The 20,310-nt window shown below is 43.0% G+C and overlaps 1 protein-coding gene across 2 annotated transcripts in view; it reads right to left on the reverse strand.

Moving 5' to 3' along the window:
* FOXK1 (forkhead box K1) overlaps window positions 1–20,310 on the reverse strand; it is a 218,653-nt gene that overhangs the window by 69,562 nt on the left and 128,781 nt on the right. For both annotated transcript variants that reach the window (XM_040357043.1, XM_040357042.1), the window contains exon 6: window positions 14,149–14,309. In XM_040357043.1, the coding sequence (XP_040212977.1) occupies window positions 14,149–14,309 (161 nt within the window). The remainder of the gene's footprint in view (window positions 1–14,148; window positions 14,310–20,310) is intronic.

Here is a 20,310-nt window from a genome sequence, read left to right on the forward strand (position 1 = left end):
TTTTGTTCACTTATCACTTATTTAGCGCGATCTCTTCCCTTTTGTTGCAACTATAAAGTCACCCAGTGCAATTATATCATATGTGCAAATAGCAAAAACAAGCAAAGTGCTCCTTTAACCACTTAAGCCCCAGACCATATCAATGGTCAAAGACCAGGCTACTTTTTGCGATTCGGCACTGCGTCGCTTTAACTAACAATTGCGCGGTCGTGCAACGTGGCTCCCAAACAAAATTGGCGTCCTTTTTTTTCCACAAATAGAGCTTTATTTTGGTGGTATTTGATCACCTCTGCGGTTTTTCGTTTTTGCGCTATAAACAAAAATGTGTGACAATTTTGAAAAAAAAAAAAGAATATTTTTTACTTTTTGCTATAATAAATATCCCCCAAAAATATATATATATAATAAAAAAATAAATAAAAAAAACACTTCCTCAGTTTTGGCCGATACGTATTCTTCTACATATTTTTCATAAAAATAAAAAATCGCAATAAGCGTTTATGGATTGGTTTGCGCAAAAGTTATAGCGTTTACAAAATAGGGGGATAGTTTTATGGCATTTTTATAATTTTTTTTTTTTTTTACTAGTAATAACGGCGATCAGCTTTTTTAATCGGTACTGCGACATTATGGCGGACACCTCGGGCACTTGACACATTTTTGGGACCCATTGGCATTTTTATAGTGATCGGTGCTATAAAAATGCATTTATTACTATAAAAATGCCACTGGCAGGGAAGGGGTTAACACTAGGGGGCGAGGAAGGGGTTAAGTATGTTCCCTGGGTGTGTTATAACTGAGGGGGGGGGGGGTGGACTGACTTGGGGAAATGTATGAACAGACAATCAGGCATTTCTCCCCGACAGGACCGGGAGCTGTGTGTTTACACACACAGCTCCCGGTTCTCGCTCTGTAACGAGCGATCGCGGGTGCCCGGCGGTGATCGCGCCCGCCAGACACATGCGTCGGCGTCAGGGGCGAGCGCGCCCCTATTGGCTGCTTGGCGAGATGACGTATAGCTACATGATCTCGCCCAGCAGAACCGACCTGCCGCTGGTACGGCGGTACGGCGGCTGGTCGGCAAGCAGTTAAGCACTCTAAATAATAACGATCCCTAATTTACTCTGCGTTAGCAAAATAAAGTGCAAATCCATCAAATGTACAATCCATATATAGTCCCATCAAACGATCCAACTGTGCTGTACAATCCTGGTGTGTATACACATGCAGATTCTCCACATGAAACAATCAAGTCGTCATCCACAATAGTTATTGCTCCAACACCTCTGTGCCCCTTTCAGGTAGAATGTTACCTATTTTGGTGGACCAGCTTTTAACCACCCTTCTTTTAATAACATATACATGCAAAGAAACCAAAACAAATATGTTGAGAAATTAGGTTATGTGTAATAAAATGGAATGACACAGGGAAAAAGTACTGAACACATGAAGAAAGGCAGGTGCAAAAAGGCGTGGAAAGCCAAGACACCAGCTGAAATCTGTCAGTAATTAGAAAGCAATCCTGCCCGTTGTCAGTGCAAATTAATATCAGCTGGTTCAGTCTCAACTGATGGCCTATAAAATAAATATCTCATGATGGGTAAAAGCAAAGCGCTGTCTCAAGACCTTCGCAACCTTATTGTTGCAAAACTTACTGATGCCATTGGTTACATAAGGATTTCTAAACTTCTGAATGCTCTAGTGAGCACTGTTTTGGCCATAATCCAGAAGTGGAAAGAACAATCCATTTTATTACACAGAACTTACATTTCTGAACTTATTTGTTTTGGATTTCTAAATATGTATGGATTGCATGGGTTGTTACCGACATGCGGTGAAGATTTCATTTCAATAGCACCTTTGGAAATAGATTTACCTAGAAAAATGGTGACGTGTTCAATACCTATTTTACCTGCTGTATGTGAGCATTTTTATGCTTCAACGTTTTAATAAAAAGATGATGCACTATCCTGTTCTATGATGTGCACTTTTCCCTGTTCTATGAGCCCACCTCATGATATGCTGTATACGGGAGTCTTGAGGAGACCATAGGAGCTGTATTATAGTGGAGTGAATGAAATCGGCAGTAAAAAAAAAAAAAAATCAAGCTCAGATTACTTCAGGGCTTGACACATTTGCTTTGAATCTAGGAGCCAGCGAAAAGTTAGAAGCCAGCTTTTTTTTAACAAAACATTTTCAGCGGCAAAACCCCTTATCTTATGTAGCCCTGATGTGTATCTCTGCAGATGCACAACAAAGGTTTACACAGGGAGGTGCTGGTATGTAAAGAAGACACTGATAAACAGCACTGATAGTTGGCACTGATGAGGTAGCCTTGATATGCAGCACTGATGGGAACAATTGGAAGGCACTGTTGAGGTGGCACTGATGAGGCCCTGAAAGGCTGCACTGATAGGTGGCATTGATAGACAACACTGATAGTCATTGCTGAGGTGGCACTGATAAGTAGCATGATAAGGTGGCCCTGATAGGGCACTGCTGAGGTGGCCCTGATGGGCAAGAATAGATGGCACTGATGAGGTGGCACCAATAAGCAGCACTGATGAGGAGGCACTGATGAGGTGGGCCTCATGGGCACCGATAGGTTGCATGAGGAGTTTGCCCTGATGGGCACTGCTGAGGTAGCCCTATTAGGTGGCACTGATAGGTGGCCCTAATTGGCGGCCCTGATAGGCAGCACTAATAGGCATTGCTGAGGTGGCACTGATAGGAGGCATAATGGAGGTTACCCTGATAGGCACTGCTGAGGTAGCCCTAATAGGTGGCATGATAAGGTGGCCCTAAAAGGCAGCTCTAATGGGCATTGTTGAGGAGGCCCTAATAGGTGGCACAGATAGACTGCACTAATGGGCACTGATAGGCGGCTCACCTAGCTGACATGTGCAGGAGCCACAGCAGCGAAGCTGACTAACTCGCTCCCCGGGGTTCCGCCTAGATCTCTTCAGTTAGGCAACAAGCAGGCTGAATCTCATATTGGGTCTAGATCATGGCTCCCTTTCCCTGTGATCAGCAGCACGACAGTGAGGGCTCACACCGAGCAGCCAGGCTAGGCTGAATCCCCCGGCTGGGGTCCAGATCTCAGCTCCCCCTTGCGATCAGCGGCAAGGCAAGCACACTATCACAAACACCAGGAGCAATTTCTAGTCGCCATTTCGACCTGGCACCTGGGATTTGTCAACCCCTGCCTTACTTGTAAAAGTAGGTCCACCAAAAGAGGCGAGATTCCAACTGTAAGGGGCACATAGGTGGTGGAGCAAAAAATTTTTTGGAGGAAGACTTTCACCTGATTGCTTTCATGTGGAGGATCTGCATGTGCATACACCAGGATTGTACATCACAGTGGGATCTTTTGATTGGACTATATATGGATTGCAAACCGATTGATTTGTACTTAGCACTTCATTTTAATAATAGAGAGTATATTGGGGATCATTATTTAGTGTGCTTAAAGGAGCACTGCACTCGTTTTTGCTGTTTGCACATATGATAGAATTGCACTGGATCACTTTGTGGTTGTGTATTGTTGTCTTTTTTATTTTTATGATATACTGATCTGTGTTATTAGTGATTTCACAATAGTGTTCCTGTTTTGGGGGTGTAAAATATCTAAATTACTTACATTGTCAGGAAAACCTGTCCGTATGGGAAACCGAGCAGATGAGGGTGATGACGTCAGCAAGCCGCTCGGTCTGCCTGACGCGTTTCGCGATAGGTCACGTCGTCTCGGGCACAGGTTTAAGGCTGTTCTTACACTTACGAAATGTGAGTTTTTTACTGTTTGTTTTATATTTTAATAAAAGTAATTGGTTTTTACACTATCGAGGCATCTGCTTTCTTTGCATGATACCATACCAATTGATGTTTATGCTGAGGGGTTTGTCGTACTATCACATCGTATCTTCGCTGTGGATGCAGTGTTCTGTCGTGTCTGCTGGGTTTAACATTTATGCTGGTTTTGGTCCTACTTCATAAAGGGACCTTTGGCTCTGGTAAGCAGTTTCAATTACACTAGGGTGGTGGAATTCACTTAAAGTTGCGGATCTTGAGAAGAAAGAGCAGCTGTCATTTTGATCATCACTGGGTGTTTCCTCATATTGCAACCATATGAAGTTCTTTTTTCCTTTCTAATTCACTGTTTTATGTTATAGCCTATTGCAGGGCTCAGAGTTCATGTTTTGTTCATAACAATCTATGATCTGTATTTCGTTTTTGCACATAGGTTTATACCATGGCCTATTTCATGATTTGTCAATTTCACGTTTGAGAATTTGTGTATTGTTTATGCAGACAGGCATTTTAATTTAATTTGTGATTCATGTTCATTCATGTAACTTCCACATTTATGGTCACCTTCTTCGTAAAGGTTTCCTTTGATATTAGCGCAACTATATATATTTTTCTCACCTACTTCTCACCTGTAACTGTGTGGCTCAGCCCGACCCTCTGCTCACAGGATCTTATTGACAGCAGGAGGAGCCTATGGCTGTGTCTGTGAGCAGAGAGAGAGAGAGAGCGCGAGAGCAGGGAATGCATTAAGGTAAAAAATGCCCATCCTTTAGAACCAAAGTGGATTTAAACCTACTCTCATCCTTTCTAAACTACTTCCATAGTGCTGATCTATAAAGATATACATGCCTCCTGCATGTATCCTTACCTGTCAAATGTCTTCCCTCTGTCTGTTAAGAACTGAAAAACTGCAAATTCTGTGGGTGGATCTGTTGTCCAGAGCTCGGTGGGTGGAGTCGTGATGTCAGACTTCCCGCCCACCTCTACACTCCCCTTGTCAACATGCATTTTCTCCTGTGTATTCCTTACACTAAAATTCTGCTATGATCACTAACATCCAGTCAAAACCCATAAAAGTAACCACATGACTTTAGAAAAGTAGTGGGGGTGGGAAATAAAAAAATAAATGCCTGTCTCAAGCTAGCGCATGAGATATGTAAATAACCTGTCATTCACAGCAAGGGGGAAGAACGGACAAAAGTTTTCTCCCGTTTGTCCGTTTATCTCACTTAAAAAAATAAAAAAAGAGGATTGCTCCGAGCTGGATCAACTCTTTGTGGCAAGACTGGGCACAGATGATTGGAAATCTTATACTCTATATTGTGACAGCAAAAAAAAAAAAAAGTCAGACATCATCCTCTTGCTCTCTGTCAGAATAAAGTATACAAGGAGTGAGAACATCAAGTTTCAAGACGTTGAAGGGGATCTCACCCTATAGTAATATATTGAAACATAGGTTATGGAGGTTTAGTAAAGTGATTCATTAAAGGGGTTGTAAAAGGTATTTTTTTTTTTTTTAAATAACATACCATACTTGCCTCCACTGTGCAGTTCATTTTGCACAGAGTGGCCCCGATCCTGGTCTTATGGGGTCCCTCGGCGGCTGTCTCGGCTCCTCCCTGCAACAGCTAACCTCCTTCTGGGAAGCGCTCTCCAAAGGGGGTTAGCTTGCAGGTGCGCTCCCGTGATACAGTCGGCGACCAAAGGGGGGCCCGAGAGTGCAAAGTGAAAAAACACGAAGCTTTACAACCCCTTTAAGTATATCTTAAAAAGGTTTTAGGGAAATTAGGGTCAAGCATGCTTGCAATTGTAAAGAGAAAGGAAAAAGGCTAGCAATGCTTTCTATGATTTGAAGTTCTACAGAGACAAAAGACATTTTAAAATTGGCAGACAAGCTAATTGTAAAAGTTAGTGAAAATGACAAACCAGAAGATAGTAAAAAACATTCAAATCCATCCTCTGTAGTCACTGATAATAAACAAACAGGCAGTCAAGTGGCAGATGGAAACTTCTAAAAAGTAGCTGGTTCCCTACACGCTTAGCCACAGCCCAACTTGGTAGTGCGCACACATGGGTGGTGCCGCAGCACACACCTAGCTAAGGAGGCACTGGTAGAAGAAGGGGTGGGCAGCACCTGTGGGGGAATCCAGAGGAGGTGGCAAGGAACTGTCATGCGCAATACAATTGCCCAGAGCATGCAAGCATAACCTCTTTATTTTAATGAAAAAAAAAAAAAAAGGAGGAGGCTTTTCTATCACTTTACGTACCTAAAATATTTTTTAACTGAAAAGAGGTCTACTACTATGTTTGGCACATTTAAAAATAGAACCTATCATAAGAATACTGCTCATTTGCATATCAAATGAATAACATTTCATAAACATTCATAAGCAAAATAAAAGACCCTTTTGTTAAAGTGGTTGTGAACCCTTACAGACCACTTTTACCTATAGGTAAGCCTAGATTAAGGCTTACCTGTAGGTGCAACAAATATTTCGTAAAACCTACCTGGTTTAGGAGATATTTGCAAAAAAGACAGGCACCATTATAACGGCAATCGTGCCGTGACATCATCGAGGCTCTGGCCAATCACAGTGCCGGAGCCGCGATACCTGGAAGTCACTCCGGGAGAGATGGCTGCAATGGAGACGGTGAACGAGGACTGCGGCGGGGGCTTCGATCTCAGGTAAGCAATTCATAATGAGCTAGTATGCTATGCATACTAGCTCATTATGGCTTTGTCTTGCAGGGTGTTTTTTTTTGCAGAGGGTTTACTTCCTCTTTAATAATCAGTGCTCATGTGCATAATAAATGAAACAAATATATTAAGAATAATATTTTGTTTGTTCCTACCTGAAGAAGGGCACAAGCACTATAGCCCAAAACCGTTGTGTGGAACGATATGCAACTCTTTTTTATATGTAAATATTCTTTTAAGTGCAACAAATCCTTGGATTCATTTTTATATATGGCCTTTGGAAGGGTCTGATTGCATGCACTGGAAGAGCACTGTAGTTCAGTTTCCCTCACCTGTGAAGCCATCATAAAATACACACCCACCCACACAAACACCCACACACTGTTGTGCTCATAAGTTTACATACCCTGGCAGAATTAATGATTTTTTTTGGCAATTTTTCAGAGAATATGCACAACACACAAAACTTTTCTTTCACTCATGGTTAGTGTTTCGCTGAAGCCATTTATTCTAAATCAACTGTGTTAACTCTTTTTAAATCATAATGACAACAGAAACTACCCAAATGACCCTTATAAAAAGTTTACATACCCCAGTTCTTAATACCAGGTATTGTCCCGTTTAACAGCTTGAAGTCTTTTGTGGTATTTGTGGATGAGGCTCTTTATCTTCCCAGATGGTAAAGCTGCCTATTCCTCCTCTTGGCAAAAAGCCTCCAGTTCCTGTAAATTCTTGGGCTGTCTTCCTCAAACTGCACGTTTGAGATCTCCCCAGAGGGGCTCAATGACATTGAGGTCAGGAGACCGAGATGGCCACTCCAGAACCTTCACGTTATCTTTCTGCAGCCAATAACAGGTCGACTTGGCTTTGTATTTTGGATCATTGTCATGTTGGAATGTCCAAGTACATCCCATGAGCAGCTTCCTGGCTGATGAATGCAAATGTTTCTCCAGTATTTTTTGATAACACTGCATTCATCTTGCCATCAATTTTGACCATCAGTGATCCACCTCTGTTTCATAGTAGGAATGGTCTACCTTTCATCATAGGCCTTTTTGACTCCTCTCCAAATGTAGCGTTTATGGTTTTGGCCAAAAAGCACAATTTTGGTCTTATCACTCCAAATTACTTTGTGCCAGAAGGTTTGAGGCTTGCCCCTTTGCTGTTTCGCGTATTGTAAGCAGGATACTTTGTGGCATTTGCGTAGTAATGGCTTTCTTCTGGCGACTCAACCACGCAGCCCATCTTTCTTCAAGTGCCTCCTTATTGTGCATCTTGAAACAGCCACACCACGTTTTCAGAGAGTCCTGTATATTTCACCTGAAGTTAATTTGTGGGTTTTTCTTTGCATCCCGAACAATTTTCCTGGCAGTTGTGGCTAAAATTTTAGTTAGTCTACCTGACCATAGTTTGGTTTCAACAGAACCCCTCATGTTCCATTTCTTGATTAGGGTTTGAACACAGCTGATTGGCATTCTCAATTCCTTGGATATCTTTTTATATCCCTTTCCTGTTTTATACAGTTTAACTACTTTTTTCCGCAAATACTTTGACAATTCTTTTGCTTTCCTCATGACTCACAATCCAGAAAATGTCAGTGCAGCACTGGCTGAAAGATGCAAGGGTCTGTCGGGAGTTCAGAAACTCATTGACCTTTTATACACACACACACACACACACACACACACACACACCCCAATTACAAACAGATCACAGGTGAGGATGTTACTGTTAATAGCCATTCAAACCCCTTTGTTTCAACTTGCATGCATGTTATCAGGCCAAAATCACCAGGGTATGTAAACTTTTGATCAGGGTAATTTTGGTAGTTTGTCGTCATTATGATTTAACCACTTGCCGACCAGCCGCCGCAGTTTTACTGCTGCAGAATGGCAGGGCGAAACAACGTTATGTTAGGTAGCTTCGCCTTTTGGCCACCAGGGGTGCACGTATGAACATCGATCTCTCTTCCCCTAGTAAGTCCCAGCCCCTCTACAGTATGTCCGCTGCAATATCGCAGTCCTGATAAAGAAATTAAAAAAACCGCAGATCGCCGCCATTAATAGTGAGAAAAAAAAATGCAATAAAACGACCCCCTACTTTGTAGATGCTATAACTTTTGCGCAAACCAATCAATACACGCTTATTGCGATTTTTTTTACCAAAAATATGTAGAATACATATCGGCCTAAACTGTTTTTTGGGAAAAAAAATTGGGATATTTATTATAGCAAAATGTAAAAGATAGTGTTTTTTTCAAAATTGTCGCTCTGAGAAGACCAGTCTCGGCAATAGACTAGCTAAACTCTATCTGCTTAAGGAGCCTACCGTCAACCCGCTACTGTCACCGCCAGTGGTCGACTCTTCCCTGATGCGCCTTGCCAGGCACGCAACACTTCAAAGAAGTTGTTGTTACGTTCAAAGACGTGCTGGATAGAAAGATCGATCTGGATCTGAAGAGAGCCTACCTGTCTGCAGGCGGTGCCTGCAGGCCAGCAGTAGTTCTGGCAGCAGTGGGAAGAGCCATATCAAGCTGGGCCTTCAATGCAGAGAAGTTGGTGATAGAGGGGCTAGAGCAAGAAAAAGTAATTGCAGCTCTTCAGGAACTTAGCCTTGCAGGCAATTCTGTCACGGAGGCCTCTATAGACACGATCAAGTTCGCATCAAGAGCAATGTTAAGCTCAGTGATGGCCAGAAGGGCGCTCTGGCTGAAACCTTAGTCAGCAGATTCCTCCTCAAAGTCAAACTGGTAAAAGATCCCATTTGACGGTACAAACCTCTTCGGGGAGAAGCTAGACTCGGCCTAAACAAAGACCAACTACCTCCAGGCGCAATCTCCCAGACAGATACAGGGAGTACAGGAAAAAAACTGGAAGAACCCCCAGTCATCCTATCTAAAACTTCAGAAATCTAAGACCCCCTACCTCGGGGGACCAAAAGTCCTTTTGAAGGTGCCCCCGCTAGGGCTGCGCATCTTCACCGGTCTCACGATTCGATTACGATTATCAAGGCCTCGATTTGATTCGGCGATGCATCACGATTGCAGCGCAAGTGCGCATGGCTTTCATAAAAAAAAAAAATGTAAGTACTCCAAAACAACACACAATAACACTTCCTGCATGTAGCAAAGTCTAAACACAGCAGACATGCTACAGGAGATGGTCAGAGACTGCAGAACTACTACAGGAGATTGGTCAGGGACTGCAGATATGATATAGGAGATGGTCAGACTGCAGACATGATACAGGAGATGGTCAGAGACTGCGGACATGCTACAGGAGATGGTCAGAGACTGCGGACATGCTACAGGAAGATATAACATACAGCACAATGTTCATAGTGGAGCGGTGTGAGGTATAGAACATACAGCACTGTGTACAAAGTGGAGAGGTGTGAGGTATATAACATACAGCACTGTGTATAGAGTGGAGTAGAGTATATAACATGAGGTGAGGAATATATGACATGCAGGACAACATGCAGACTGGGGTGATGTGGAGTAACACATACAGCATATTGTACAGTGTGAAGTATAAAACATACAGCACAATATAAAGAGTGGAGTGGAGTATATAATATACAGCACAGTCCACAGAGCTGGGTGGTGTTAAATATAAAACTTACAGTGCAGTATACAAATTAGAGTAGGGTACAGATTGCCCAGCAAATGAACAAATTGGAGTGGTATGGAGGCAAAAACGTCTTGCGCAGAGTGGAATAGAATATGTACAGTTATGTACAAAGCAGCATAATGAATACAACACTGGGATATATCAAATAAAGCACAGCATACAGAGAGGAGTTTTATATCACAGGCCTTCACCGTGATTCCACATGCTCAGTGACCCATTACTGACATTAGCCAGCTGTAATCAGTGGACCCAAGAAAAAATAGACCTCCTCACAATGGCAAACATGTCATCTCTACCTTTGTAAAACCGTCATGCCTGACCCGCCTCTCTCCAGTCTCCACTCTGCTCTTACGTCCTCTCCTGGCGTCAGCCCCTCCCGCCTTTCTACTGATCTGATAGTTAGACAGTGGGCGGGGCTGACGCCAGGAGAGGCTGTAAGAACAGAGTGGAGATAAGCGAGCCGTGCAGTCAGTCAGCGTGGCATATACAAACACTACCCGCCTCTACTAATCTGAAGTTCTAGTCAGTGGGCGGTGAGCACGCAGAGTGGACACAGGAGAGAGGCAGGCCGGGAAGTCACATGGCGCTGTAAAAAAAAGGTACCATTGAACGGAGCGCTCTCCTGGGAGGGGCGGGGACGGGGCTAGGCATCGATTATTACGGTCGCATGCATCGGTGCCGCATCGGGGGCACCCGAATCGCGATGCAGCGATTAAATTTGACACCCCTAGCGCCCGCCCAACCAGCTGTAGTAGGAGCCAGGCTCAAGGACTCCAAGCAGGTCTGAGCGGAAACAGTAAAGGACCCATGGACGGTAAACTACTGTCCAGTTCGGGCACAAATGGAGATTCAGGAAGCAACCTCCGAGGGATCAATTCTGTACAACCAGACTACCAGCATCTCGAGAAAGGAGAATACTGCCAACGGAATACATCTAAGATCTAATCCAGAAGCAGGCCAGAGTGTAAATCCCATCACCCCAAAGGGGAAGGGGGTTTTATTCTCCTCTATTCTTGGTGAAGAAAAAGACCACCCGTCTGCACCCTGTTCTAGATCTAAAAAATCTCAATTGATCAATCCTAGTGGAGACATTCAAGATGGAAAGCCTACAGTCAATCCTTCATGCCATAAACATCGGGGACTGGATGCTTTCCGTCGATTTTCAAGATGCTTACCTGCATATTCCCATTCACACTGCATTCCAAAAGTTTCTCTGCTTTTCGGTAGATCATCAACATTTCCAATTTCGAAGTCTTCCGTTCTGGATTTCTACCGATAGCCCTACTAAGGTAGCAAGGGTTGAGAGTCACTATTTGGACGACATTCTCCTGCTCGCGGACAACCAGGAGTCCCTCTTACTCCACCGAGACGTCCCAACGTCCACTTTGCAGAAATTCGGGTGGCTGATAAACTGGGGGAAAAGCCATCTCCAACCCACTCGGAGAACGGTCTTCCTGGGGGCAGAACTAGATACCCAACTCGACACAATAAAACTTCCTCTGGAAAAAATTCCCGTCTTGATCCAAAAAGTAAAAAGATTACTTCTGTCTACCACACTCCCAGCCAGGGAATGTCTCAGCATCCTAGAATCATTGTCGGCAACCATCCCGATGGTGCAATGGGCTCAGTAGAACACAAGGCTTCTGCAGACTTCATTCCTGAGGCAGTGGAACGATGCGTCAATGTCGCAGCGGATCGCGATTCAAGAAGAGGTCAAACAACCACTCTGGTGGTGGACCCGATTACACAATCTAAAGAGGTGCAAGCATATAGTTGCTCCCCCCCAAGTGATAATCACTTCGGACGCCAGCATGGAGGGCTGGGGAGCACACTATCAGCACTTCGCAGTCCAAGGCAGCTGGCCATTCAAAGTCGCAGGAAGTGGTGTCAAACATTCTGGAAATGAAAGCAGCGTTTCAAGCTCTGTTAGCCTTCGGTCCCCCCTTGAGAGGGATAAAGTCCTGTTAAGGATGGATAACAGAGTGGCTGTTGCCTATATCAACAGGCAGGGAGGCACTAGAAGGTGCTCCATAATGCAGGAAGACCGCCCACTTCTCGAATAGGCGCAACTGAATCCGTCGGGTTGAGAGCGACGTATGTCCCAGGAGCCCAGAATCAGCTAGCCGACACGCTAAGCAGAAGTTTTGTTTCCAACAACAAATAGGCTCCGAGCCACCAGGCTTTCTCCCTCATAACCCAAAATTGGGGCATGCCGGACAGACTTAGCAGCGACACCAGACAATGCGAAGTGCCAGAGGTATCTGTCAAGAGTTCCCTTCGCATCGGCAGAGGGGACGGATTGCCAACAACACGCCTGGGAATTCCGTCTGGGCTACATATTATCCCCCAACCCTGCCCGAGACCTCTCATACCAAGATTATTACTCAGATTCAAGAGATCAGCAGAAACAGTAATAGCATTCTTTTGGGTGAGGCGGCCATGGTACACAACTCTTCTCCAGCTAAATACAGCAAAGCCACTGCCGCTCCTGATAACAGCGGATCGACTCTCAGGGACAGCTCCTTCATCCATCTCTGGAAAGGATGCACCCAACAGCCTGGAGATTGAAAGGGCTAGGTTCTTAGACCAGGGTTGCTCTCAAAAAGTGGTAGAGACTCTTCTCCAAGCCAGAAGGTGCACCACCAACAGTACCTACAGAAGGATCTGGGAAAGCTTTCTCTGTCGCACAGCAACAAGCTTGTAACTCATCTCCAACAGTCGCTCAAATTCTAGAGTTTCTCCAGTTAGGCTTAGAAAAAGGCCCTGGGTCAAGTACCCTAAAACTAGAAGTCCTATCCCATGAACCATTCTTTCCAACGAAACACATCTTCCTGTGGGACCTAACACTCAAGGTCTCCTTCCTAATTGCAATAACATCAGCCAAAAAAGTCTCAGAGATGCAAGCCTTACTGGCGAAGGAACCTTACCTAATCATTTACCCAGGCGAAGTAGTTTTAAGACCATCAGATCGCTTCATTCCAAAGGTATCTTCCGCCTTCCACTTTAAATCGGGAGATAAACCTCCCTGCTCTCTCTACAAAACAAGGGAACCCACATCAGCTGGATGTGAGAACCAACATCTTGGCTACCTCTCGGCAACCAGCGACCTTAGGAAGGCGGAAAATTTTCTAGTCATTCCACATTAATTTAGAAGAGGGCAAGCGGGGACCTCTCGCACCATCGCTGCCTGGTTGGTGAAGACCATTAAAAAGGGCTTATTCTCCAAGTTAATCACAAATGCCTGAGGGCACATTCCACAAGGGCAATGGCGGCCGCCTGGGCAGCCTACTGAAGGGTGCCCTAGGAAACCATTTGCAGGGTGGCGACTTGGTCATCTAAAAACACCTTTATATCCCATTACAAAGTGGACTTTGCTCGGTTGTCCACGGTAGAATTTGAACAAGCAATTATTCAGTCCAACACCTCTATTCCTTGTAAATAAACGTGTTTTTTTGCTCAGACCCACCGAGTTTGTGAGTTATTCCCCAAAGTTGTACGCTGCCATGATGCGACAGGAAAATGGAAAATTGTATACTCCTTTTCTTTAATTTTCCTTTCCTGTCGCATCTTCATGACAGCATACAGATGCCCACCCGTCTGAGGGTAGAGAGATTATATACACACACACACACACACACACACACACTGAGAATACTGGGGCGGGGGCCCTCTCTGGGTTTAATCGCTATGTGGTCCTATCAGGTTTTGGGGGCGGAGCCACAACCAAAAGGTGTATGCTGCCATGAAGATGCGACAGGAAAGGTAAATTACGGAAAGGCGAGTATACAATTTTCCATTGTTTGTGCATGAGGAAAGATCTAGAATGAAGAGTGGGCAGGATCTTGGAGTTCAACGTTCACTTTTTGCAGAAAGAATGTTTTGGACCAACACTCTCTTCTACTGACACTCTAATCCAGAAAACATTAAAAAACAACATGGAGGGCATACATTGTTGTGAACTTTCTAAAGTGCCCAAGACCAATTCTAGTTTATGTAGTAGTTTTTCCCGACCTGGGGCACTCTGGGAATATCGACACTCGGACACAGATGCCATCTTTAAACCAAACTCATGTGAAATGGGAGAGCCTTCTCGTGACATGCTCTCAGGGGTCTGCAAGCCACTGGAATTCGACGTCAACAGATCAGGGTATGTCGGAGAAGCAGGAGCACTTCTGAAAGCAAAAGGAAAAGTATTTAATAATGACTGGAAAAATATTTACTGTGTCAATATGTATTTATGCAATGTCAAAAAAGCAGCCCTAACATCTGACAAGATAGGTGGTCAACATTTTATCAAACATATTAATTTGTTCTTTTTAAAAAAAATATGATTTTTGTACATAATTTAAAATCCTTTTCTTGGCAGTCATTAAAAAAGGGACAAAAAGGATCAGTACCGATTCTGAAACAAGTGGCTTATACTGCTGCCTACATGAGATAGGACACTTGCAAATAAAGCCATTTGTCAACCAGATATAACCCTTCTTACTCCCATCATTGTCCAGTTGCCTAAGTCACCTAGCAATTGAGGAACGAGAAACAGGCTATCCCTTGTGGGGAACTTTAGGGCTGACAAAAAGGGTCAGAGGAAATCTGCACCCAAAAAAGTCGAACAGCCACACAATATCTAAACAATTGAGGGATATCTCCAGAGTCGGGGCATTCTAGAGCAGGGAAAAGACATATACAGTGACGAGAAAAAAGTATTTGATCCCCTGCGGATTCTGTATTTTTGCACACTGACAAAGAAATGATCAGTCTAGAACACAGGTGTCAAACACAAGGCCAAATCCGGCACTCCATGCAATTTCACGTGGCCCTCACACCTCTCCTGTAGCTGCAGGATTGCTCTAGCCCTCCTTTGTTTCCCCTCCAGACCCCTACTTTCTGCTTTTAAGCAAAGCATCCAGCTTCTTCCCAGCAGCAGCATAAGAGAAGGGGGGTGCACTATGATGTAAGGGAGAGTGAGGGACTCAACTTCTGATGGTGGGGTGGCTCTTGACATCTAATGTAAGGAGAGGGGATGCCCTGGACATCTAATCTTACAGATACAACCAGCCCTTTTGGAGGGCAATCATAATGCTGATGCGGCCCACGATGAAATTGAGTTTGACACCCCTAATCAATTTATAACTGCATTATAAATGCATCTTTCTAGATTTTATTTGTCTCTCGCTGTTAAAATTCTAGACTCTAGAATTTCAACAGCAAGAGACAAAAAATAAAAATCCAGAAAAACGCATAAGAAAAAAAAAAAAGTTATAAATTGATTAGCATTTTAAATGAGTAAACAAATATTTGACCAATTTGCAAAACATGACTTGGTACTTGGTGGCAAAACACTTGCAGGCAATTACAGATGTCAGACCATTCTTGTAGTTGGCCACCAGGTTTTCCATAAGTGAAAATAAGTATTTGATACCCCATCAGCAAGATTTCTGGCTCCCAAGAGTCTTCTATACAGGTAATGAGCAAAGATTAGGAGCACTCTCCTTAAAAGTGAGTGCTCCTAATCTCAGCTTGTTACCTGTATACAAAGACACCGGTCCACAGAAGCAATCAATCAGATTCCAATCTCTCTACCATGACCAGGACCAAAGAGCTGTCCAAGGATGTCAGGGACAAAGTTGTAGTCCTACACAAGGCTGGAATGGGCTACAAGACTATCGCCAAACAGCTTGGGTGAGAAGGGTGACAACAGTTGGTGCGATTATTCACAATTGGAAGAAACACAAAAACTGTCAACCGCCCTCGATCTGGGGCTCCATGCAAGGTCTCGCCTCAAGTTTCAATAATCATGAGAACAGTGAGGAATAAGCCCAGAACTACACAGGGAATCCTGTCAATGATCTCAAGGCATCTGGGACCATAGTCACTAAGAAAACAATTGGTAACACACTACGCTGTGAAAAACGTAAATCCTGCAGCGCCCGCAAGGTCCCCCTGCTCAAGAAAGCATATGTACAGGCCCGTCTGAAATTTGCTTACGAACATCTGAATGATTTCAGAGGAAAACTGGGTGAAAGTGTTGTGGTCAGATGAGTCCAAAATCAAGCTATTTGGCATCAACTCAACTCACTGTGTTTGGAGGAGGAATGCTGCCTATGACCCCAGGAACACCATCCCCACCATCAAACATGGAGGTGGAATCATTATGCTTTTAGAGGGTTTTTCTGCTAGGGGCACAGGACAAGTTCACTGAATCAAAAAAGTAGCAGAGTTAATTAACACAAACAATGGGGATCCAATGACTCATACATTGAACTTCCTGAAATGCCCATTGTAACGGTCACCACCGTTTACGATTTCCATTCCATCAACCATGACAGCTTATCTGACACTCCAACCATCATCAGACACGATCCATCCCATTTCCCAGAATAAACGAGACATACGCTCTGTTCTCTGGTTTCAAAATGTATGAATGAACACTTTTAATGGTTCCTTAGCTTTCTTATATACAGTACAGATATGTTACAGTAATCAAAGGAACAAAGACACACTCCACCCACACATCACACAATGGGGCTTCAATCACATTATTTTAGATAATGACATTCAGGTGAGTTAATTATCCCCCAGACGTCCTGTCTCCGACAAGTTCCCCTCACCTGTTACACAAAACACATTCCTTTACTAAACATAATTGACATGCCAATTCCCTACCCCTGAAAGGAGACATCTGACCTTTCAGACTTAATTAGTACAATGGACACAGAACAGTATTAGCATAACACAATGGAATGTCTAGGAGCAGACGCAATTAACACCTCAAAAGCATGTGTCCCCCCATTGAATGAAAACACTCCATTTGGAGTCAGACTTAAACAACTTGTAATATGTCCAGATCTCCTGTAATACATGAATCATTTCAGTCACCCTATGCCCAAAAGGGGCACAGTGTGAGCCTAGACCCAAGAGTCATTAGTGACGCTGGCACAGGAGAACACCCCATCCTTCAAAAGTCTCTGGGTGTCACGGGTCATTCCGTTACACCCATATTAGGAGTTCTACTTCCTGGTCATAGCCCTCACAGTGTACAGGGGATAAAATCTTCATATTTCTTGAGATATTTTTAATGAATATTACTGTCCCATTTGAAGTAATCCAATCACATTCTTAATGTCCATTATTTTCTTGTTCACCCAGTGCCCATAATAGACACAGGGTGACTTAGACATAAGAGGTGCATGGGAAGCTGAAACAAGGATATCCCATACTTTCCAAAGGGATTCTGGGTTCCACGGGCCCTCCCGTTACAAAGCACATTAGGGACTTGAAGTAGCCCAGCCAGTCTCCAGACCTAAATCACATAGAAAATATGTGGAGGGAGCTGAGTGTTCATGTTACCAATAGTCAGCCTCAAAACCATAATGACTTGGAGAGGATCTGCAAAGAGAACTGGGACAAAATCCCTCCTGAGATGTGTGCAAACCTGGTGGCCATCTACAAGAAACATCTGACCTCTGACTGCCAACAAGGGTTTTGCCACCATGTACCAAGTCACATAACATGAGGTGACGGGGTGGACAGGGGGGCCACATATAAGGACATGGGGATAGGGATAGGATATTATAAAAGGGATAAGTTCCCAGGTTTTTTTTTTTTTGGAAGATAAGAGACACCTGGGTGAATAAATATATATATATATATATATATATATATATATATATATATATATATATATATATATATATATATATATATATATATATATATATATATATATAAAATATATATAAAAAATATATAAAGGAAGGGATTGGGCACAAAGGAGGAGCAGGTACAACCCCTATTTTCCTGCTCCCTTCATCTTAAAAATGGGAGAGGGAAATGTGGTATTATTTTAAAGGACATCATTATAGAGACAGTATAGTAAGGTTGGACCCAGCTCTGTACCCACACAAGTGTTTATTGTATGGTTGTAACATGTAGTTTGTATATGTTAATGTTATGTGTATGAGGAACTTATGAATTTTATAATGATCAGTGAATTTAAAAAAATGTTTTTAAAGTAAATATGTAAAGTTCTTCTATTTATGTGAAAACAATAAAAATAATTTAAAACCATGTACCAAGTCCAGTTTTGCGAAGGGGTCAAATAAGTATTTCACTCATTAAAATGCAAATCAATTTATAACTTTTTAAAAAGCATTTTTAAACCTACCATTAAAAACTATAGTCTGATCATTTGTCAGAGGGCAAACATACAAAATGAGCAGGAGAGCAAATACTTGTTCCCCCCCTCACTGTAGCAACAGAGTGGTCTGTACAAAATAAAGCCACTAACTCAGAAACTCACCTCACAGAGATGATGCTACAAGGAAGTTACTTTGTAGAAAAGGGAATCCTTCTGACAGGTTCAAAGGGTATCTTTTAGAAAAGCCAACAGAATCAGGTTCAAATCCCACAGAATCACGAGTGGATATACAGGTAGAGCAATGTAAGCAACACCCTGGATGAAGACACTTGCCAAAGAATGAGAAGCATATGGCATGGAAAGAAAGGCATGCACTGGTAGAAATCCAACTTTTGACGCTACTCAAGGCCAAATTGTTTTTCCAGACCAGAAAGAAATAAGGCCATATTGCATCCCATGGAGTACCCCCCTGGGATGGAAAATTTCTGGTCTTGCAACCATACAAAGTACCCATTCCATGTGCTAGAGTTAAACCTAGCTTTTAGGAGTATAAGAAAACCAGAATCAAAAAGGGCCCTATCTTTTAAAAGCTAAACTTCATCAGCCATGTCACAAAACCAGGGACTGAAGCAGGCAGGTAAATTAGTCCTTGGGTCCTCTGGCCCACAGTGTCCACCAGGAGTCTGATGAAGTTCGAGTGCCACATAATGTGCTTAACCTATAGAACAACTTATCATTAGTGCTAAACATGTTAAAAAAATATAATATATCATAGTCCAACTCAGTTTATGTTCATAATGTCCACTCTTCTGTGCATATTACTGGTATATTAAAAGGGCTGCATCACTCCATGCCACCACAGGATAAATATTGGAAAAATCCATACACCGCGTAAAAATATTTTTATTTCAAGTAAAACATCAACAGCCAAATTGCACACTAGATGGTTTGCCTTGTAACACACAGAGTGGAGAACTCCTGCTTATCCAGTAACAAACATGCCTTTTTCTTGAGGCCCGAAAATGCCAGGACAGTACAAATACCCCCCAATCTACCACTTTTTGGAAAGTAAACATTCCAAGCTATTTATCAAGATGCATGGCAAGTTTTTTGAAGTTGTCATTTTTTGACAATTATTTTGAAAAAGAAAAAAGTAAAGAAAAAGTAGTAAGTCACAATTTATTCATTCTTTGCATACGGTCACCAGTTTAATACAGCATTATCATATAACTTTTCTGTCAGTGATCAGAGACATCGACAGGTGACTATGTGTATTAAATAAAAAAACAAAAAACAAAAAAAAAACAGGATTTTTATAACTGCTTACCTGTAAAATCCTTTTCTTGGAGTACACCACGGAACACAGAGCCATATTCATTACATAATGGGTTGCATGGTCACCAGAGGTGCTTGGACACTGGCACAACCGATCAGAGACATTTCCCCGCATATAGCCCCTCCCATCAGGGGAGTACCTCAGTTTTGTAGCAAAGCAATAAGGTTCCCTTTAAGAAGGGGGGGGGACCCTCTGTGTCCCGTGGTGTACTCCAAGAAAAGGATTTTACAGGTAAGCAGTTATAAAAATCTTGTTTTCTTTATCGTACACCACAGGACACAGAGCCATATTCATTACATAATGGGATGTCCCAAAGCAATGCCTATATGAAGGGGGGGGGGGACACAGATTAAGCAGACTGCCATGGACAAGAAGCTCTATACTGCCGCATGCAGTACACTTCGCCTAAAGGCGGCATCCTCACGTCCCCTCACATCCATCTGATAAAATTTTGAAAATGTGTGGACTGAAGACCAAGTTGCAGCCTTACAGATCTGAGTCACTGAAGCCTGGTGGTGCACTGCCCATGAAGCACTTATCGCCCTGGTAGAGTACTCTCCAACAGAAAAAGGAGTTCCGTTTCTTAAACCATAGGCTTGAATAATAGTTTGTCGAATCCACCTGGAGATAGTGGATTTTGATGCCGCTTGTCCCTTCTTAGGACCATCTGGCAAAATAAACAAAACATCTGTTTTGT

Source organism: Rana temporaria, chromosome 6 (assembly GCF_905171775.1).
Source record: "Rana temporaria chromosome 6, aRanTem1.1, whole genome shotgun sequence".
In the NCBI taxonomy this organism is placed as follows: domain Eukaryota; kingdom Metazoa; phylum Chordata; class Amphibia; order Anura; family Ranidae; genus Rana; species Rana temporaria.